Here is a 23,102-nt window from a genome sequence, read left to right on the forward strand (position 1 = left end):
CCCACCCCTTTGCAGGCTGTGGGTTTGTGAGAAGAGTGTGGCGAAAGATGCAAGGGTCCTTGTCACGGTTCATCCCCAGCAGCTGCGTAACAGAGGATTCTCTGATCTACGGGCTGTTCCTGGCGACACACACAGAGATGGACATCAACTGCTGCTGGAAGGTCATCAACTCAGTGAAAGATGCCCTTTGGGCTGCCCAAAACTTGTTGGTCTCCCAGCACTGTGAGATGTCCATAGGGGAATGCTGCTGACTGGCACATTCCAGGCTGTAGGAGTACGTGCTAAGGGATGCAATGAAGCTGGGTGCAGCCAATGCAAGGGCTCGGTGGGGAAGGACGACAGTTTAGGGTTCTTCTGCCACAAGAGAGGGAGGGGTGGGGTCAGGCGAGGAAGCCCCTTAAAAATTGTAAATATGGGATTGGGGTATCACCCCAGGGAGCCACACAAGTGGCATCTGTGCTGTGGTTTGTGTAAAAAAGTAACACTAATAATTGATCTGTACATGAATGTAAAGGTTTGTACTGTTTTATTATTGTATATAGTTTGTCTTTTATTATGAATAAAGTTTATTTTGGATTTAAAAAAAAATAACATCATTATGTCTAGGTAGCAAGTTGAAAATCTATCCCCAAGTTACAACCTTCATTAGTAGGCTATGTCTGAGTATACAAAATTTTTGGAATTGTTTAAATTGGCCCAAAACTAAGGAGCGAAAAAGAACAAGAAACTTGCCTGATTTTCACATTCAGTCCATTTTCCAAAAGCATTCTTTACATACCACAGCCATTCAGTGGTCAGGGTGTAGTGTGGGGGTTTAGTAACAGAGGATGCAGTGGAGAGACGCCTCACCTGGTGAGACTCACACATCATTGTCTCAAAGTTAATGGAAGGAATCCCTGAGCTGTTAAAATAATTTTGGAAAAGAAAATTTTGAGGGGAGAGGATCCAAATCTTTAAAATGCTAGCAGTCATATATAGTTAAGCACAAAAATCAAAAGGAACATGTTTAAGACTAACAATCTAAAATTAGTCTAAAGATTAGAATCTATATTTCCTGGTGGTGTAATGCATCTGTGGAACAGGTCAGAATCAGGTTTATTATCACAGACATATGTCATGAAATTTGTTGTTTTGCAGCAGCAGTACAGTGCAAGACAAAAATTACTGTAAGTAAACATTGGATTCAGAATTGGCTCGCCCATAGAGATAGAAGGTGGTTGTAGATGGAGCGTATTCTGCCTGGAGGTCAGTGACCAGTGGTGTTCCACAGGTTTCTGTTCTGGAACCCCTGCTCTTTGTGATTTTTGTAAATGGCTTGGATGAGGATGTGGAAGGGTGGGTTAGTAAGTTTGCTGATGACATGAAGGTTGGTGGTGTTGTGGATAGTGTAGAACGTTGCTGTAGATTACAACAGGACATTGATAGGATGCAGAGCTGGGCTGAGAAGTGGCAGATGGAGTTCAACCCAGAAAAAGTGTGAAGTGATACACTTTGGAAGATCGAATTTGAAGACAGAATACGAGATTAATGGCAGGACTCTTAGCAGTGTGGAGGAACAGAGAGATCTTGGGGTCCACATTCACAGATCCCTCAAGGTTGCCACACAGGTCGATAGGGTTGTTAAGGCAGCGTATGGTGTGTTGGACTTCATTAGTTGGGGTATTGAGTTCAAGAGACGTGAGGTAATTTTGCAGATCTATGGAACTCTGGTCAGACTGCTCTTGGAGTATTGTGTTCAGTTCTGGTCACCTCATTATAGAAAGGATGTGGAAGTTTTAGAAAGGGTGCAGGGGAGATTTACCAGGTTGCTGCCTGGATTGGAGAGCATGCCTTATGAGGATAGGTTGAGTGAGCTAGGGCTTTTCTCTTTGGACAGGAAGATGATGAGAGGTGATTTGATAGAGGTGTACAAGATGATAAGAGGCATAGATTGATTGGACAATCAGATTTTTTTCCCAGGGTGACAATGGCTAACACGAGGGGGCATAATTTTAAGGTGATTGGAGAAAGGTACAAGGGGGATGTCAGAGGTAACTTTTTTGTTTAAACAGAGTGGTGGGTGCATGGAACGCACTGCTGGCAGAGGTTGTGGGGGCAGATACATTAGGGATATTTAAGAGACTCTTAGATAGACACATGAATGATAGAAAAATGGAGGGCTATGTGGGAGGGAAGGGTTAGATAGATATTAGAGCAGGATAAAATGTTGGCACATCGTGAGCCAAAGGGCCTGTACTGTGCTGTAATGTTCTAATGTTCTATCTGGTTTTGTGACAAGACTGATAGGTACAGGGATAAATGATGATGGACATTTACCAAATATTCCATGCTCATGATTGTTGTGCTCCTATTGTGGAGGCAAGATTGACACACCATACAATGCAGCAGGACCTGCACAATGTGAAGGTGCAAAGATTTCTAGATTTCTTAGATTACTTTCAAATGTCATGATATACTTTCACTGGGTTAAATATGCGGACTGGAGTCCACAATAGGATTGTGTATGAACTGAGAAAGAAAGAAATAGCCTTTTCCCTCTCCATACGTTGCATGAATTTAATTTCAGAAGGCAGTGTTGATCTAAAGCCAAAATTTCAGACTGATCACAATATTTTTAAAAACTTGGGCTTCTCTGTCATTTAATTGTTCACTTAGAAACTCAAGCTGTGTTATGAAACCACCTGATTTTCAGTGCAAAATGGAAGTTGATACATAATGTTAGTTTTACATACAGAAGGCAAGTTGAAAATCTCTTTAAATATCAGCTAGCAATAAATTGCATCTGAGAGGAGACAAGAGACTGCAGATGCTGGAACCTGGAGCAAAATACAAAATGCTGGAGGAACTCAGTGAGTCAAGCAGCATCTGTGGAGGGAAATGGACAGTCAACGTTTTGAGTTTAGTCCAGATTAACGGTCTTAACCCAAAATGTGACTGTCCACTTCCCTTAACTGACGCTGCCTGACCCGTTGAGTTTATCTAGCAGTTTGTTTTTTGCTGTATCCGAGAGGATATTGATGGAGGATCCCAATTTGCATCTATCGCTAATAGTTTAAGTGAAATAATCCCAATTGAAAGGATGAAATACACGGCTAACCTTTGTGGTATTGCCTCTTGGAGACACATTTGGATTGGTTGCCTTAGACAAGGAAGAGCTCTAGCTGATCCAGTAAAGTGAGGAATAAATAGGAATGTAGTGTCAGGAGTGGATCATTTAATGGTGCAAGTTCGAGTAATTTTCAGTTTGGATTTGAATTTATCCTTAATTGTAAAAGGCTTGGTCTAGAGATTGAAGTGGTTCATGAAATATAGAAAAACATCAAAGAATGAAATGCATTAATTAATTGAGATTATAGAGTACAATTAATTCCATTTTTAAGCCACTGGGGATACAATTTATTTTAATTACAAGATGAATTATATCAAAAAGATACCTGGTGATATTGTTTGGGTCACAGAAATCCATTTCAATTTCTTCCATGTTTGGCAAATCCTGCCATGTTTCCTTGCAGATCTGCCACCTGTAGGGAAGGTTGAAGTGAACTCTTATGCATTTTTCTGTAAAAAGCAAAGGATTGAAATTAACTATTTATCTTTATACTGGATCATTCTGTCTTCTTGCATGATCTCTTTAATCCACTGGCATCAAAAAACAGATTATTGGATACTGTAATCCAGCGCCATGAAGGCACCAGACTGAATTTATGTAACAGCAAAATGAATTTGCAAGACAAAAACTTGAGCTTCCACTGCAGCACTCAGACAATGTGTGGTGTTAGTTTGCATAACAATGGAACAGGTATGTGCAAATTGTGGGACATAGGACAGTACAGCACAGAACAGGCCCTTTGGCCCACAATGTTGTGCTGACATAGCTAATCCCTCCTACCTACAGAGTGTCCATATCCCTCCATTTTCCTCTCATTCATGTGCCCATCCAAGCCCCTCTTAAAAGCCCCCAATGAATTTGCCTATCAGGCAACACATTCCAGGCATCCACCACTATCTCAGTAAAAAAACTTCACTTGACTCCTGGCATTGATCACCAAAACTATCACCTCCCTCTTAATCTACCCTTTTGCAAAACCACCACATATCCTTTCCTTGCCACTTCCAAAGCAGCATCAGAAAATTGTGGAGCATATTCTGTCCTCCACTGTGCCATTACTGATGATATCCCAGGTCAGCTTTGGTTCCTGAACACTGACAAGGATCTGCTGCAGCCACAATCCACCTCTCCTTTAAGAGATACAGGCTGATTTTAAGCTGTGCACATCAACTTTAACTGGTATTTGTCCTCATGAAATCAGGCCTCTTCAGAGACAACAAATCAGCAAACATCATGCTTGCACACTGAAATATAAAGTGAACATTCAGTAAGAATTTGCTGACCTCCTACATTGAATCAAAAAGGCAAAGGCTAATTACGCTTTTTGATCCCTGCAATCATTTTTGGAGACTATCCAATGTAGCACCCATTCTGTTTTATGCAGTGATTAAGGTATAAAACGGCTAGCACACATACGTGCAAAACATGGCAGCTCAGACAATGGAGTGCTCTGTCAGTACGGCACTGAGATGGCATTCAAGATAATACTGAAGTTTCTGGAATGGGTTGTGAACATAAAAGACATAAAAGTGAAGAGTGCAATTTCTTAGCCAAATTGTACAAACTGTATGTGGAAAGCTCCTTGAACCATACAAGAAATATCTGAAAGCTACAATGGTAGAATGCTTGGATCTCAATTGACTGATGATGTAAGGAAGAAGAGTGAAAGGGCAATAGTGACAGAGAATTCAATAGTTAGGGTGACAGAGAGGTGATTCTGTGGCTGTAGATGTGCCCCCAGCATTAGTAAAGGAATGGTGCTAAGGGAAATTAATGGTGCTAAAGGCTAACAAATCCTCAGGGCTTTATAATCTACATACGAGAGTACAAAGGAAGTGGTCCTGGAAACAGTGGGAGCATTTGCAGTCATTTTCCAAAATTCATGAGACTTTGGAACAGTTCCTACAGAAGAATTTTTTTTAAGAAAGGAGGAAATGAACAAACAGTGAAATATAGACCAGTAAGCAGAACATCAGTAGAGGGGATAATGCTAGAATCTATCATAAAAAAAATGTAATAATGGAACACTGTGAAAAGCTTTAATAGGAATGGATAAGTTCAGCATTGGTTTATGAAAGGGAAATCATGCTTAACAAATCTACTGGAGTTTTTTTTTTGAGGACGTATCATAGAATAGAAAAAGGAAAACCAGTGGATATGATGTATTTGAACATCCAGGCTTTTAACAAGGCCCCACATAAAAAGCTCTATGCAAAATTAAGCACATGGGATTAATGACAATGTACTTGCATGGACTGAGAAACAGTTGAGACAGGAAACTGAGGGTAGGAATAAACATGTCTTTTTCAAGGCGGCAGGCCTTAACAAGTGGAGTGCCATGGTGGGGGGGGGGGGGGGTGGTGTGGTGGTGCTGGGGCCCCAGTCATTCGCAATATGTATCAATAATTTGGATGAGGGAGGGAACTAAATGTAACAAGTTACCCAACAACTCAAAGCTGGGGTAAAATGTGAGCTGCAAGGAGGATGCAAAGAGGCTCCAATATAATTTGGACAATTATAAGTAAGCAAGAGCATGACAGATGCAGTTTAACATGAATACCACAATGATTCTGAAAACAGAAAGACAGATTATTATCTGAATAGTGATAGATTGGGAAAAGGGAAGGTGCAATGAGATCTGCGTGTAATTGTACATCAGTCACTGAAAGCAAGCAATTAGTGATATGCTGGCATTCTCTGCAAGAGGATTTGAGTACAGAGCAAGGACATCTTACTACATCGTTACAGAGTTTTGATGAGACTCCATCAGGAGTTTTATGTGCAGTTTTGGTCTAGTTAACTAAGGAAGGACATTCTTGCTATAAACATTGTGCAATAAATGTATACTAGGCTGACTCCTAGGCCAGCAGGACTGACATATGAGTAGATATTGGATCAGTTAGGCCTGTATTCACTGGAGTTTGGAAGAAAGAGGGGATCTCATATAAACCTGTAAGATTCTAACAGGACAAGATAAACTAGATACAGGGAGGATATTCCCAATGGCTGAAGATCAGGAGAAAATTCTTCACCCAGAGGGTGATGAATCTGTGGAATTCTCTACCACAGGAGAGCACAGAGGTCAAGTCATTAAATATATTCAGGAAGGAGGTAGAGATATTTCTCCATGTTAAAGGGATCAAGATTTATGGAGATAAAGCCAGAATAGGGTACAAAGGTGAATGATTAGCTGTGATCGTGTTGAACGGTGGAGCTGAACTGAAAGATCAAATGGCCTATTTGGACTCCTATTTTCTACATTTATATGTTTCTATGTACATTGCCTTCCTAGTTCCAAGATCAAGGATGTCACTGAGCAGCTGCAGAGCATTCTGGAAGAGGAGGGTGAACAACCAGAGGCTGTAGCCCAGATCAGTGCCAATGACATAGGTAGGAAAAGCGATGAGGTTCTGCAGGCAGAATTTAGAAAACCAAGAAAGAAGCTGAAGGCCAATATCCAGGCACTGCAAGCAATTAAGAGGGCAAATGGTATGTCAGCCTTTATTATGAGAGGATTTGGTTATCCAAGTTAAGAAGCCTTATTGCAATTGAATAGCACATTGGTGAAACTGCATTCTGTAGCAGTTTTGTCTCCTTACCTAAGAAAATATGTACTTGCCATTGAGGGAGTGCTTGGTTGCAGGGACAGCAGGTTGTGATACGAAGAGAGACTGAGTGAACTGGGACTACAGACTTCAGAGAGGAAACCTCATGGAAACATAAATTCTTAAAGGGCCTTGACGGGTAGATGCAGGGAGAATACTTCTCTTGGCTGAGGAGCCTAGGGCCAAGATGAGTAAAAAATTCTTCACTCAGTGGGTAAGGAAAATTTGGAATTCTCTCTTCAGGGGGCCCTGTGGAGGCTCTGCTGTTTGTTCATTCAAAACAGAATCAATACATTTATGAACATTAAGGGAATCAAGAGATCTAGGGAAAGTGCTGGAAAATGGGGGTGAGGTAGACGATTAAACAAGATCTTGGAGAATGGTGGAGCAGACTCCAAGGGTTTGATGGTCTATTTCCACTTCAATTCTTATAAGATAGACTGCAGGGCTCTCATTGTTCTCCTGCATCATTATAAGATCTATTGATTAGTGTCGTGAGCTGCAAACATAAGCAGTTAACTTAGGGAGACTGGAATTAAAATAAAAAAAACTGCACACACTGGAAATCTGAAATAAAAAGAGAAAATGCTGGAAAAACTCAAAAGGTCAGGCAACATCTGTGGAAAGACAACCAGTTAATGTTTCAAATCTGAGACCCTTGATCAGAAGTGAGAGAGAGAGAGAGAGAAAGAGAGAGAGAGAGAGAGAGAGAGAAATAAGTTAGTCTAGGTAGCAGAGAAGGTTACCTCAATGAAACAAACAATACCTGTTAATACTTCATTTAAAATATAAATTGGACATCAATTTTGTGATGTGCAGATTCAATATCAACTTATATAGGAGTAAGACCGTACCTACAACATTGTTGGTTATTGCATTATTAGCTTATCCCGTTCCACAGAAAACAAAACTTAACAACAGAGAGCAATTAACTTTAAATATTTTAAGGGTCAAATCTACATACTAAAGTTTGGGTAGGTACTCACTGAGCACTCTTGTTCTTCTGGTATTTTCACTTCTAATGGAGATATCTGTTTCCAACCTTTTTATTTGATGCATACTTTGTAACTATTTATACATCTAATTTTATACTATAGCCCAAGGCTTTTAGACCTACAGGAAAATGTCTTGACTGTATTGCAGAATAAGTTACCCATCAATGCTTAATGAACAAATAATTGCACTTTCTTGAACTTGAGAAAAAAAATCATCTTGTAATTCTATTTTTGGTTAATCTTTCCTAATAGCCGGAAAAGGCAAATAGGGCAATGATATTTTTTATTCCCTCTGTCTCAGCTGAATCAGAAGCGATACAATGGATTTCCAGAAGAAGAATTTCCAATAACATTGATGCGCTGCTTGTTCCAGACATAATGAGGAAAACAAAACTCTAGCCACAGCTTGGTGCCTCTATGGAAACAGTACCGCTTTATCTATCTTAACACACTGCCTTCTTAGTTGCTGCTGCTATCTGTGAAGATAATATTAGATAAATGCAACATGAGTGCAAAGTAATGAGGGAGAAAGCATCTTAATTGTGTAATTAAAATATGGTATCAGAGGAGAAATATATCATTAAAACGGTCAATAGCCTTTACAGGTACCTTTGAAGCTGCAGTATTTTCTGATGAAGTACAGACAGATCTCCTCAGCGTTTGTGTTTCTTTTGGTGCTTGTGCAAGCAAATGAGGTGGCAGCATTCTCTCCTGCAAAAATCACAAAGAGTTGTAACCTTGGTACTTCCTCTTGAAGAGGTAACTGTTTTGGTGAAGAACTGTTTGCTCAATTGAAATGAAACCTGCACAGATCAAAGAGCCCAAAAAGTCATGGGTTCTTTTGGTTGCACATTATATCATGGTTTGAGATGATTGAATAGATGAGCCACAGAGGAAGGACATCTTGGAAGGCTATTTTGAGAGGGGCCGCTTTGAAGTGGAAGTGCTGCTGGTAGGTTAAAATGCAGGCTTTGGTGAATATAGATTAGTTGCAGATGTGGGCGGAGAAATGGCAGATGGAGTTTAGTCCGAGCAAATGTGAGTCTTTGCACTTTGGGAGGTCAAATCTAAGGGGAAAATATACAGTAAGTGGTAAGACCCTTAGGAGCATTGATATACAGAGGGATCTTGTGGTCTAAATCATAGCTCCTTGAAAGGGGCAACACAAGTAGATAGGGTGGTAAAGAAGGTGAATGGCATGCTTGCTTTCATCAGTTGGGTCATTAAGTATGAGAGTCTGGAAGTCATGTTGCAGCTGTATAAAACTTTAAGCTGCATTTGGAGTATTGTATGCAATTCTGGTCACATTATTGCAGGAAGGATGTGGAGGCTTTGGAAAGGGTGCAGAAGAGGTTCACCAGACTTTTGCCTTGATTAGGGAGTATTAGCTATAAGGAGAGGTCGGAGGCTGAGGGGAGACCTGATAGAAGTTTATAAAATTATGAGAGGTATAGATTGGGTAGGTAGTCGATGTCTTTAACCCACACCCCGCAACCCCCCTTCCCCCAGAGTAGAAATGTCAAATACTAGAGGGCATAGCTTTAAGGTGAGAGGGCACAAGGTTAAAGGAAATGTACAGGGCAGGCACGGTAGTGTAGCGGTTAGCATAATGTTTTACAGTGCCAGTGACCCGGGTTCAATTCTGGGCACTGTCTGTAAGGAGTTTGTACGTTCTCCCCGTGTCTGCGTAGGTTTCCTCCGGGTGCTCCGGTTTCTTCCCACATTCCAAAGACGTACGGGTTAGGAAGTTGTGGGCATGCTATGTTGGCGCCAGAAGTGTGGCGACACTTGTGGGCTGCCCCCAGAACACTCTACGCAAAAGATGTATTTCACTGTGTTTCAATGTACATGTGACTAATAAAGATACATCTTAAGTTGTTTTTTTAAACACATACACAGAGTGGTAGGTGCCAGGAACACGCTGCCAGAGGGTGGTGGTGGTGGAAGCAGACACGATAGTGTTGCTTAAGAGGCACTTAGACAGGCACACGAACATTCAAGGAATGGAGGGATTATGGACCATGTGCAGGCAGATAGACTTGGTTTAATTGGTCAGTACAGACATCATGGGCTGAAGGGCCTGTTCCTGTGCTGTACTGTTCTAAGTTCTATGTTCTATCTCTGACTTGTGCTGAATTTGTTAATTGCCTGCATTATAAAAGCATTACTGAACTTCAAAATATTCCAATAATTGGAAATTGGGTAGGGTGGCAAAGGAGAGAGAAAAGGTAGCAAACAAGGAAAACTGCAGATGAGAAAGGATAACAAATTATTTAAAAATTATTATTTTCTTCCTAAAAAAGCAAGCCAAAAAGGGTTAGCCAAACTTTTTTCTCATGAGCAAAGCAAACGAGTAATATTAATTAGACACAGGGCCAGAGCCTTGCTCTCCACTGCTTGGAGCCTGCTCTGCCTCGTGTCGTGGAAGCAGCAGTGAGGCCAGCAGGAGATAGGGTGCAGAGCAGCCGCACAAGGTTGATTAATCATCTATCATTCTCATAGTGAAATGGTTCAATGACAGTGGAGTTGTAGCTACCTCTCTGCAATTAGTTTACACTAAACCCAGAAATGAGATAAAGAAAGTTGCAATTGTAAAGAAACTATGGGAGTCACATCTAAATGACTTACTGGACTTTCAAGTCCAATATTTCACACTTCTAATACTTGCATAGCTCTATGTGATGGCAAAATAAACTAGGCCATTCAATTACAAAAATAAAATAAAAGACTGCAGATGCAGGGAATCTGAAATAAAAACAGAGTTAACGTTTCAGAGCCAAGACCCTTCTTCAGAATTCTGTTTCTCTTTCCACAGATGCTGCCAGACCTGCTGAGTGGTTTCTGTTTTTCTGTCAATCCTGTCATCAGCTGTCCTCTGCACTTTCACACTCATCAGCAAGGATGCTGAGAACAACAGTAAACCTCTCAACTGCTGTCTTGTCCAAGTTATGTCTGCATTGACGTTGGACTAAAATTGACACCACCAAGGCCTGCAGGATGGCTAGGGAGCACAGACATGTACTCCAATGCACATGCAAAAAGATTAGAAATATTCCGTGCCTGGATGCTCACCATCAGTGCTGGGAACTTGTTTAAGGTAGTTCCTGTTCTGATATATCTTCTGCAGATTCTGCATCACTTCCTCATCCAAACATAATTTTCTGAGTAGGGCACTAATGTCATCACCATGGAAATGGTGAGAACGTCGACACTCATCCCCAAATTTACAATTTCCTGAGACGTAGTGAGAACAGATGTGGAGTTTATTACAGGCTTGTTTACGGGAACAGATTCCATATCGAAGATTCTCACTTCCCTTATTGTAATGCAAGCAGATCTGGAAGAGAGGTCAAATTCAAAATTAAAATTGAACTGAAGAGGAGGAAAATAGTATGCTGCTTTCAGATTTTTTTTTACTCTCCTCAATTGTAGGAAGTTGCTGTCAGGGCAGGACAGTGGTACTGCTGGTACAGCTGATACAGCTGATGTCTCACAGCTCTAGTGACTCAGGTTCAATCCTAATCTCAACTGCTGTTTGCATGACATCCTTATGAATCTGCATGCTCTGGGTTCTCCCACATTTCAAGGACTTGTGGTTTGGTAGGTTAATTGGTCACTGTAAATTGTCCCTAGTCTATAGGTGAATGTTCGAATCTGGGGGGAATAGGTTACCGGGAAAATAAGTAGGGAATGGAATTGCTACACGAGCCAGCAGAGACTCTATGGGCTGAAATGGCCTCCTTCTATGTCATAAAGAAATATGGAAAGATGAAAATGCTTTATATTCAGGCTCCCTACATTTTGTAACATCAGTTACACCTAAAGCATGAAGAGTATGGACTAGGTTAATGGGAAATCTAGGATAAATTGACAGCATCTAGAAGGAGGCATCTACCATCAAGGATCCCCACCATCTGAGTCATGTCCTCTTCTCACTGCTACTATCAGGCAGGAGGTACAGAAGCCTAAAGTACCAAACAACCAAGTTTAGGAACTGCTACTTTCCTACAACTATCAAGTTCTTGAACCTACTTGCACAACCCTAACCCTACCTCAGCAATGGAACACTACGGACAACCTCTTGCACCACCATGGAGCTGTCTTTGATTGTGACTTTATGCAAAAGCAAGACCTTAGTGCAAAAAAAGTCTTTTTTTTCCCACTGCATGGTATAAGTTTACGTACAACTTGTGTAATTTATTTTCTGTGTGTCATCTGTAGCCATGTGCCTGCGATGCTGCTGCAAGCTAGCTTTTCAGTGTACTGTACCTCACCTTACTTGTGCAAATGACAATAAACTCGACTTGACTTGAATTGTACTGCTGTACGGTTGGTTACTAGCCTGTACAGATCACAAAAAGGACCAGGGATGTATGTTTGTTTGGATGAGGTTAGTTGACCTCAGCTGGAGTGGAGGCCTAACCACTGCAATTAGCTTCAGCTTCCTGATGGAAAAATATAGTTGGCTGCCAGGCTATGACTGGAATGGCATTTATACCCTGCAGTTGAATAATTTCATCATATGAAAAAAATTGAGTTCTTATAACATCCCCGATACAGTTCCCCTCGAGTCAGTAGAGATGGAATAAAATAAATGGTGTGAATAATTTTTATTGCAAACTGATGTCTATTATATTGATATTAATAGTATAAATCTTAAATGTTAGGACAGCTCGTTTAGATTTTCTATTAACTTTCTGAGAGTTTATATCCACCAAACGTATTTTAATTAAAATCTTCGCACCTTCTCACTACCATTCCACTTAGAAAGTAGATTGAAATTAGGAATTCTGCCATGAGCTTTTATTTGCCAACTAACCACTGGAATTGTAATGTGCAATCAAAAACCTCCTCAACTACCTCTAAATATCACTGAGACTCAGAAGCATTTAAAATCATTAAGATTAAAATGTAAAACAAAATATTTAACTAGAATACATTTATTTTAAAACACATTTTCTTCACACAAGTTAAGTAAGAACATTAATATTAATTAACATAAAACAAAACTGTGAACTTCATCGACATTATCCATCCAGATTGGTAACCTGTTCAAATGAATGAAAAACCAGACATGGCTGGTCCAAAGCTGAGGGGAGAGACACAAAGTGTACCTGGTCCATCAGCTTAGGTTGAACTGATTCATATGTGGAAGTCATTAATGGGCTGACCCTTGTGCTGCAGCTACCTGGCAGTTATCCATAGCTCATCATCAGTGTGATTGTGGCTTTGTGTCCTCCTCACAATTTGTCTTCCTACCCTTCTTCACAGAGTCAGAAAATCTGGCCATAATAAATTCAGTCTCTTCATCAAGGATCCCCATCATCTGGGTCACGTCCCCTTCTCACTGCTACTATCAGGCAGGAGGTACAGAAGCAAATTGTATCTAGTTGAGGTCCATGGTCTGATCCCTATGGCACCCCATTAATTACAGCTTGCTCACCTGAAAATAGCCCATTTATAGGGATTCTCTATTTTCTGTCGCTTTATCTATGCTAATTTATTATACCAATACCATGAGCACAAACATTCTGCAGTAACCTATGTGATACCTTCTCGAATGCCTTTTCAGAATTCAAATATACTTCAACTACTGGTTCCCCTTTATCCATCCTGCTTGTTATATAGCCTAAGAGTTCTAATAAACTTCTCAAATATTTCCTTTTCATGTTAACTCTGCTCGACTGTATCAGGATTTTTCTTGAATATCCTGCTATTACTTCCTTGGTAATGGACTCCAGTATTTTCCCGATGACAGATGTTAAGCAAACTGGCCTATGGTGTCCTGCTTTTTACCTCCTTTTGTGAATAGAAGCTGCCCTTTTGTGCATTTAATCCTGGCTCAGTTTAAGAACAAAGTCCATTCCAAATTCTTCTCGCAGTAGATATGGAATTGGATTAGGATGGCAACCAGAACAATAAAGGAGCTGTCACAAGAGACGCAGGTGCTAAAAATCTGGAGCAACACACAGCAGAATAGGCAGTATCTGTGGATGGAAATAGAGAGTCGACATTTCAGGTCAAGACCATTCATCAGGACTGGAAAGAGGGGAGATGGCTAGTATTCTAATCCTTCCAGGTAAGGCAGTCCTTCCACATGAATCCAATTTTATTTATTGCATCTGGTGCTCCCGGTGCAGCCTCCTCTACATCGGTGAGACCAGACGCAGATGGGGGGAAATCACTTCGTCAACCACCTTTGCTCCGTCTGCAGCACCATTCAGGATCTCCCAGTGGCCAGCCATTTTAATTCCACTTCCCATTCCCACAGCCTCCTCTACTGCCAAGTTGAGGCTAGATGCAGATTAGTGGAACAGCACCTCATATTCCAGCTTGGTGGTCTCCAACCTGATGGCCTGAAAATTGATTTCTCTAACTTCTGGTAATTACAGCCCTCTGTCCCTTTTTTTTTCTCCCCCTTATCTCAATGGCCCCCATTACCCCATCTCTTTCCCCTCCCTCACCCTCTCCATCTGTGCACCTCTCCCACATTCCTCCCACTGGTTCCCATCCCCACCTCCTTCCCTCTATCCATGGTCCACCGTCTTCTCCTATCAGATTCCATCTTCTTCAGTCCTTTGTCACTTCCACCCATCTTCTCACATCATTTACACTCCCCCCTTCCCTCACCTGCCTATCATTCCCCTCACAAAGATCTACCTATCACCCGCTAGCTCTTGTTCCCCCCCTTCCCCCCACCTTTTTATACCGCTTATCTTCCCTCTTTCCAGTCCTGATGAAGAGTCTCAACCAAAAACGTCGACTGTCCATTTCCCTCCACAAATGCTGCCTCCAGCTTTTTGTATGTTGCTACAGTAAAGGAGCTGCCTGGGAAATTCTAAAATGTAGATCAAACATTTTACAAACTTATACATGTGAGGTAGGGATGAAACATGACTCAAGTTCTGTAGTAATTTCATGAGATAGCTGCTGGTGGGGACCATAACTAGATCAGACAGTGGTTTGGAGAGACATATATGGCCATATACTTCTAAATATGCAATGTGCATTTTCATCAACAGCAACAAAGCGGCAATTTCTTGAAGCTCCACCAATGGCAGCAAAGGCCAATCAGAAGACTGGAGTTATACTCTCAACTGTCTGAATATCTCAAGTAAAGCTTCACTCCTGAGGCAGAGCTCAGCTATTGGCAACTTCACTCAGAGGATAGAGCTCTACTTTGTGATCCAGACTCACCGTCAGTGAGGGTCTAGATTGGTAGTGCAATAATCTCAATTCAAGTTTATCAATAGCTTAGTATTAGAAAAGGTGTAATCCCATATTTGAGCTAAAATAAAGTTAACTGGTGGTCTTGTGGGATCAAATTGAAACAGGATCTGAGGAATTCAATGAAGTTTAACTTAAATTGTCTCGCCTAATTCTTACAACTTATCAAACACAATGTTGCACTGGTTAGTATAACACTAGCTGTACCATTATTTGATACCATTATCCATTTTATAACTCTCGCCTGTAACTCTCCTTCCTATAAACACATACATGCAAAGATATTAAAATAGATGAAAATTTCCATCCGATAGATATCCAAGGTATCTCATCACACTTAGTAATTGGAATTTTTACGAAGGCATTAATTGCTCAATTATCAAGTGCAGAGAGTAGTGAATTTTGAATGTAGACCTCTGGAGCAGTGGAGACAAGTACTCACACATCACTTAAAAGGTATATAGATAAACACTTGAAAAGCTATGACATATACTTGATTCTGGCACAGCTACAATGGGCCAAAGAGCCTGTTTCCAAGCTCTATGATTCTATAACTTTACCTCAGGTAAAAGCGATGGGTCATTCTGAAGCAGAAGGATGCGCAGCTCATTCACATTCAGTTCCTGGAGGGAATTAATGTTGATGATTTTCCAGTTGTGAAAGTCATGGATATCATGGGAATGTTTGCAAGTTTTGCTGAAAGAAATAAGGAACAATTAACTCAGAAAGAAAAAAGAAACAAACAGTTTTCTCACTTTCTATCACTTTCGTACCAAGAGACCATGGCCTAACTTCTGTTCCTGGTGGGAAACCTACTGGGACCAAAGAGGAAATTTAGTAGGATGAGAGATGTTCTTATTGGTAAGATACCAACCATGCTAATGGCTGGACAATGGGTCCATGGAGCACTGCCACCTAGCTGCAGTGCATGCATGACCAGGTTCTGCATTCCAATACCTGTACAGTGCAGCAAATATATGGCATGTGCCCAGATCGATCTTCCTGCTCTGTCTCTGACTCATCAGGGTTCCAGCCCTGCCTACCACTTTGCATCTTTACTCCAGCTCAGTACAGTGAACATTTATAAAGTTGAAGCAAGTGATTTTTTTTAAAAACTTTTTTTTACTTGGGGGAAAACAAACTGCGGAATTTGCTGACTCTCTAAATAATGGAATATCCAAAAGTGTGAAAAGTTCATCAGATATAAAGAGCAACTATAAGAATAGTATTTGTCAGCACAGAATGGTCATATGCTTCTTTTATGAAATTCTGTTAGAGTCAATCACAGAGCACTGAAACAGGCACTTTGCCTCACCATGCCTGAGCTGACCATCAAGCTCCCACCTATACTAATCCTGCACTAAACCTATTTTATTCTGCCCACATTCCCATGAACTCCCTCCTCTCAGATTCTACCACTTATCTCCACACTATCTGCAAATGGACAATTAACCTACCAACATGTATGCCTTTGGAATGTGGGAGGAAACCGCAGCTTCAAGACGAAACCCACACCATCATAGGGGGAATGTGCAAACTCCACACAGATGTATCAGAGGTCAGAACTGAATCAGGGTCTCTAGAGCTGTGAAGCAGCAGTTCTACTAACTTTGTCATTGTGCTGCCCTCCAACCAGAGTGTTAATGGAGCAATTCCCTTGGGTTCATTCACGGTGCAAAATACAGACATAGTACGTTGGTAGAAGAGGCTTCGACCTGTCTTTAGAATGCTTATTCTGCTGTTTGGTATTTATAGTCCTGTGTTAGTGTAGATAATAGAACAGAATAGGTGATGGTCAGCCCAGTAGTCATTGGTAAGTGTCATGGGATGCCTCTAGCCAGTGAAGGTAACCTGGCCTCCTTGCACTAAAAGCTGACCATCACCTATTCTGTTCTATTATCAACACTGGCTTCAGAAAATATTGGGAGATTTCCAACTTATCACACATGTACATCTTACTTTTAACTCACATCCTAAAGGACACAAATGCAAAGTAGAAAATAGATAATGCAAAACCGCAAATATCACGACCAGTGGTTCTGACATCCACCATCATGAAGTGCTTTGAGAGGTTGGTCATGTCACATATCAACTCCAGCCTCCCAGACAACCTGGACCCATTGCAATTCACCTATCGCCGGAACAGGTCTACAGCAGATGCCATCTCCCTGGCCCTACACTCAGCTCTGGAGCATCTGGACAGTAAAGACACCTACGTTAGACTATTGTTTATTGACTAGCTCTGCCTTCAATACAATAATCCCAAGCAAGCTTGTCACCAAACTCCAAGACCTAGGACTCAACACCTCCCTCTGTAACTGGATACTTGACTTTCTAACAAGCAGACCGCAATCAATCAGTGAAGATAGGCAGCAATACCACCGGCATGATTATTCTCAACACTGGTGCCCCACAAGGCTGCGTCCTCAGCCCTCTACTCTACTCCCTATACACTCACGACTGTGTGGCCAGATTCTGCTTCATCTACAAGTTTGCATATGATACTACCATCGCAGGCTGTATCTCAAACAGCGATGAGTCAGAGTACAGGAAGGAGATAGAGAACTTAGTGGAATGGGGTCATGAAAACAATCTTTCCCTCAATGTCAACAAAAGAGCTGGTCATTGACTTCAGGGGAGGGGGCAGTGTACATGCACCTATCTACATGAGTGGTGCTGAGGTCAAGAGGGTTGAGAGCTTCAAGTTCCTGGGAGTGAACATCACCAACAGCATGTCCTGGTCAAGTCATGTAGATGCCACGACCAAGAATGCTCACCAGTGCCTCCACTTCCTCAGGAGGCTAAAGAAACTTGGTTTGTCCCCTTTGACTCTCACCAACTTTTACCGATGCACCATAGAAAGCATCCTATCTGGATGTATCACGGCTTGGTACGGCAACTGCTCTGCCGAGGACTGCAAAAAACTGCAGAGAGTTGTGGACACAGCCCAGTGCATCACGGACACCAGCCTCCCCTCCTTGGACTCTGTCTTTACCTCTTGTTGTCTTGGTGAAGCAGCCAGCATAATCAAAGTCCCCTCCCACCTGGGACATTCTCTCTTCTCTCCTCTTCCATCGGGTAGAAGATACAAGAGCCTGAGGGCACGTACCACCGGACTTAAAGGACAGTTTCTACCCCACTGTGATAAGACTATTGAACAGTTCCCTTATACAATGAATGGACTATGACCTCACAATCTACCTTGTTGTGACCTTGCACCTTATTGCACTGCACTTTCTTTGTAGCTGTGACACTTTACTCTGTACCGTAATTGTTTTTACCTGTACTACATCAATGCACTCTGTACTAACTCAATGTAACTGCACTGTGTAATGAATTGACCTGTACGATCGGTTTGCAAGACAAGTTTTTCCCTGTACCTCAGCACAAGTGACAATAATAAACCAATACCAATCTGTAATTGTAAATATTCACTTTGCTTTTGATTACTTTAAGTATCACACATTGGTTCTGTACTGTAATCAATATAATAGTATGCCGATTTACCTTTTTCCTCCAAATTTGCAATTGCCAAGTATAAAAAACCTGCAGAGGTGAAGCATTCCACAATCTTGACATTCCTTGTTTGGATAATTTTTACACAGCCTGACGGGGGAGGAGGAAATAATTTGACTGTCCGAGGTCAGCCCAAATGTAGAAGCGTTGCTCCCTGTTCCTGAGACAATGAGGAAAAGCTGGTGGTTTGACAATACTGTATTTAGATTCAAGTCAGACACTGCACAGATATCAGCCATTTTACTGCGGAGCTCCTCATAACACAAAGACCCATTATTTGAACAGAGAACTTTTAAGGCAATCTTAGAGAGCTTTGAGAGAGACATTTCTTCTCCTACTTGCAACTCAAAATGCAGGAAGTCCTATTTAGCTGGAAACCTGGGAAATGAAAGTGAAATTACTTTAGTGACGGAATGGTATAATGAATTCAATTAGATGGGAGTGGTTACACAATCACTAGATGAGACTGATTAAGTCATGACAGCGCTTATATTCATTCCAGGAGCATGTCCACATATAGTAGCAACACACTGGGACACAATGATGGATACTTGTATTAAGTACTGTAAATGTAGGCAATGGGGATAGCTATTAACAGAGCATGAGCACATCTGGCCTGCTTTTAGTCTTTATGTTGGTTATTTACAATTATAAAAGCAAAGTCTGGGGAAAAGATTCATGTGAAGGAGTTATATTTCTTTGTCATATGAGGAATATTACAAAAGCTTCGCTCTTTGGTGACAGTTATACATAGATTGTAGCTTGATTTTCACACATACTTGCATATGGGCTTATAACTAGTTAACCTGGCTAAATTTATCTGTTATTTTTAAACAAATGTCAAACCAAATTGAACATGGCAAAGAGAGAGAATTTAAAGATTCTCAGCTTCCTTAAGATAACTCACAAGTAGGACAGATGGGGGAAATGTTGGATGTATTCTACTGCTACCTGTGTTAGCACATTTTAGAATTATTTTAGAATTTCCTATGAGGCGGTACAATCACAGACAAGGAAAAAAGTATGTGGGGTTAACCCACATGGTGTAAATATAAAAGCACTCCACCAAATAACCTGACGTGTGGTAAGAAATAAACAGCCCTTTGGTAGATCCTCTTAGAGATAACTCTCATCATAGTAATTTACAAGATCATCACTGTCTTTGTATTAACGTATTGAGAGATAATGTAGCTAGCTCCAAGGCCATCTCCATGAAGACCAGGGACCCACCCAGACGTGTCCCCATACATTAATGACATGCTGTGAGGTAGTGATGGATATTTGCTGTATTGAGTAAAAGTAGGTGAAGGAGATAACTACTAACAGAGTTTGAGATTAGAGATACTAGAAGACTCCTGGAGGAATGTGCTAATTGGAGATAATGGGCCTGCTCCTGGTATTATTACTGTGGTAACTAAAGCCTTAACTGAACAAATGGGTGCTTCAGATATGAGACCTTCAGACCCTGACCACTGGCAAGAGCCTGCAAAGCATGGGAGGGTGATGTCAGATTATGCAGCCTTCTGTTTGGGTTAGTCAATAGGTAATAACTGAACAGCTGTACATTGGTGAAGATGCTAAACCTTATTTCTAAATGTTCAGCAGGGCCAGACTTTGTACAATCAGGAAGTATGTGGATCATGCCCTTGAACTGAACAAGCCATCTTTTTGCTCTGCAGCAGAATTACTGCAAGTAATTCATGCAAGTGATTCTTTTAACCCACAACATGTACTACCACCACCAATTCCCACTGACAACCTGTATGAAGGAGAGGAGGGGAGGACAGGAGGACAGGAGGCTGAGGGAGAAGTGAGGGAAGTACAAAGATATTTGCATATGGCACATTTGGAAACAGAACTCCAGGATATTGACATGTCGATTGAAGCATACAAAAATCATCCACAAAAAAAAGGTCATCTACCAACCTGACCCCTGCTATACAACACCACTCTCAATAAAGATCCAGAGTAAGTCACTGAAAAACATGGGGAATCACTTCCCATATCTTGGAAGTTACCTTTCAATAATGGCAGACATCAATGATGAAATTCACCATCACCTTGATTGTACTGGGACAAGCTTTGGCCCTCTGATGAAAATGGTGTACAAAGATTCAAACTTCAAACCTTGCACAAGTTCTTGGTCTAACAGGCATTGATCCTTGCCCTGCTTGTGTGGTTCAGAGATGTGGACTGTCCACAAGAAGCACCTCAAAAAATTGGAGACATAATACCAACACTGTCTCTGCAAAATCCTCACCACCTCTCAACCTACCTGTTCGCAACACCTACTGCCCAACTTATGGCAGTTCCCACATTGGCCTCAGTCAATTCAGAACACAACTTCAGTGAAAGCAAGTCATCATCAATCCCAACAGACTGCTGAAGAGTTGGAGGAATCTCGAACCTCAGTGTACAAAACCTCTAGTGCACTCTCATCACTAGATGGCACTGCTGCACTTCCAAGTCGTGACTTCCAGATCCACTCATCCTTTTTGTAAACCAGGCCCCTTGGCCAACATTGTGGGAGGAAGATAACAACACCTCAACAGAAATGTGGTGAATTTTTCCTCTCAAGAGGATCGCAGTTCTTTCAAACTCTCCTTCAAAGGGCTGAGGAAGTAGAGTTTTTGAATATTTTTCAGACAGAAGTAGATAAATACTTTCAAATAAAGAAGTTAAAGGCTACCGCAGGCAGATAAGAACATGGAGTTAAGATTACAATCAGAAGAGTGAAGCTCTTATTAAATTGTGGAGCAGTCACGAGGATCCGAGTGAACTATTCCTGCCCTTAATTTGTTTGTTCAACTTGAGTCATTTGTAGCTGCTTAATTATGATTTCTGGCATGAAACATACTCACCCTTTTCCAGTCTCTCAACCTACTGGGAATGCAGGAAGTTTGGGATGGACATTTTGGGACAGAAATCACCAATAGCTGGATGCTATTGAAGTGGCCTTATCTCTAAAAACTACCTAGCTTGCTTCCATTAGATTTCAAAACTCTGGGAGCAATTCCCTTGTGGTATTGTGTTGTTAGCATTACCACCACCTTATCTCCCCTTTGTTTCTACAATGAAGCTTGTCCAAACATTAAACTCTTACCAGTCACATGGGATGTGGAACATAATTCAACCTCATATTTGATGAATAAGTAATCTGAAATAAAGAGAAAATGGTGGAAACACTCCAAAGGCCAGGCACCATTTATATACAGAGTGACAATGTTCATTTTGAGGATCTGTCAGAAATGCATGATCTGCTAAATAGTCTCAATGCTCATTTATCTACCGATTTACTATCAGTGGATCCACACCTTCATAATGTCGGCCCCAGACCTCGAGCTACATTTTTTTCTAAAATATATCCATATACATGAATGTATCGCACAATTTGTCTGCATGAGCACGGTGATCGATTTCCAGACCACTTGTACTACTCAAAGTCAAATTTATTGCCACATGCACAAGTAAATATATGCACAGGCGACTCCCTGCTTTGCACTGCTCTAATAAGGTTCTTTGTTTACGTATCAGTACCTTCTAATTTCAAAACCTATCACTGCTTGGAAGTTTCAATGGAAGAAATTTGCTAGCTATTGACATTTTCTTTCAGGTGTTTAAAAGCTTTAATGTTTATTAATGCATATTAATATTTTAGAACATTACAGAGTTTATTTATGTTTTTGTGGAGGATGCTTAGGGTGCAAAATAAGAGGGCCATAATGATAGCTGCAATTTTTGTATCTGTGAGAAGTACCCCTAAGCCTCACTGATGAGGCCTTGAGTATTTCTAGGATTTTGTTTTATTTCAGATTTCCACTATCTGGCATATTAGCTTTGGCTGCTTGTAAATGAAGTGTGATCACAACTTGTGGGGAGAATAGAGGAATTGGATGGGGGGAGGGGGGTGGAGAGAATATCTCTAATATTAAAAAGGGCAATGAAATCAACATGTCAGCAATTTTAGTCAATGATTAGTAACTTGATTTTAGATATCCTGATTCTACATACTTTTCAATTTTCTTCTGCTCTAAATATTTTTTTATCCCTCTGAAATACTGTTGAAGCTGAGAAACCAATTTATTTTCGCTTTCTTTGCTCAATGTTTTCTGATGTCCAAGCTAGGATTCCCAGCCTTCCTCTTTTAAAGAGGGGGAGAAACAAATTGATAGGGGAGGTAAGAGACCAAAGCAACGTCAACTGGGTGAGGAGGCAAAAGCTAATGTAATAAAGGAGAGGAAGAATTAAAGTTTGCCTGTATCGTGCACTGCTGCATAATTAGTTTCCTGGTGAGAGCTGGGCTACTTTTATACTGCTGTGTGGATTGAGCTTCACTTCTTGAAGCCTGGATTTCAACAGTGGGGTATGAGTCAGTGAACTGATTGAGCTTTTTTTTAAGAAAAGTGTGCATTGTTAAAATGAGAAATTGTATAAAGAATTTAGTTAGATGTTATATTGCTTTTGATGAAGCAGCACATTTGTTGTTTCTCACTGTGGACAATACATCACAGGGCAGTTTAAGTTGTTAATTACAATATAGTTTATTAATACAGTTGTTTTAACATTGCCAAACATCCAAGGTAGTTATTTTTAAATAATTGCATTCTTCTGTGCTCGTTGATTTATATGAATTGATATTCAAATCACTCC

The 23,102-nt window shown here is 40.9% G+C and overlaps 1 protein-coding gene across 1 annotated transcript; it reads right to left on the bottom strand.

The window, feature by feature from the left end:
• Positions 1 to 702: 702 nt before the first annotated feature.
• Positions 703 to 18,801, bottom strand: LOC127578546 (protein mono-ADP-ribosyltransferase PARP12-like). Its single transcript, XM_052030695.1, has 6 exons — positions 18,444 to 18,801; positions 15,497 to 15,632; positions 10,782 to 11,046; positions 8,319 to 8,420; positions 3,435 to 3,558; positions 703 to 901 (listed from the first exon to the last, which is right to left on the bottom strand). Exons 1-6 carry the CDS (start codon positions 18,776 to 18,778, stop codon positions 703 to 705), a joined length of 1,161 nt encoding a protein of 386 aa, XP_051886655.1. The 5' UTR covers positions 18,779 to 18,801.
• Between the last annotated feature and the right edge of the window lie 4,301 nt (positions 18,802 to 23,102).

This window comes from Pristis pectinata, chromosome 15 (assembly GCF_009764475.1).
Source record: "Pristis pectinata isolate sPriPec2 chromosome 15, sPriPec2.1.pri, whole genome shotgun sequence".
NCBI classification, from domain to species: domain Eukaryota; kingdom Metazoa; phylum Chordata; class Chondrichthyes; order Rhinopristiformes; family Pristidae; genus Pristis; species Pristis pectinata.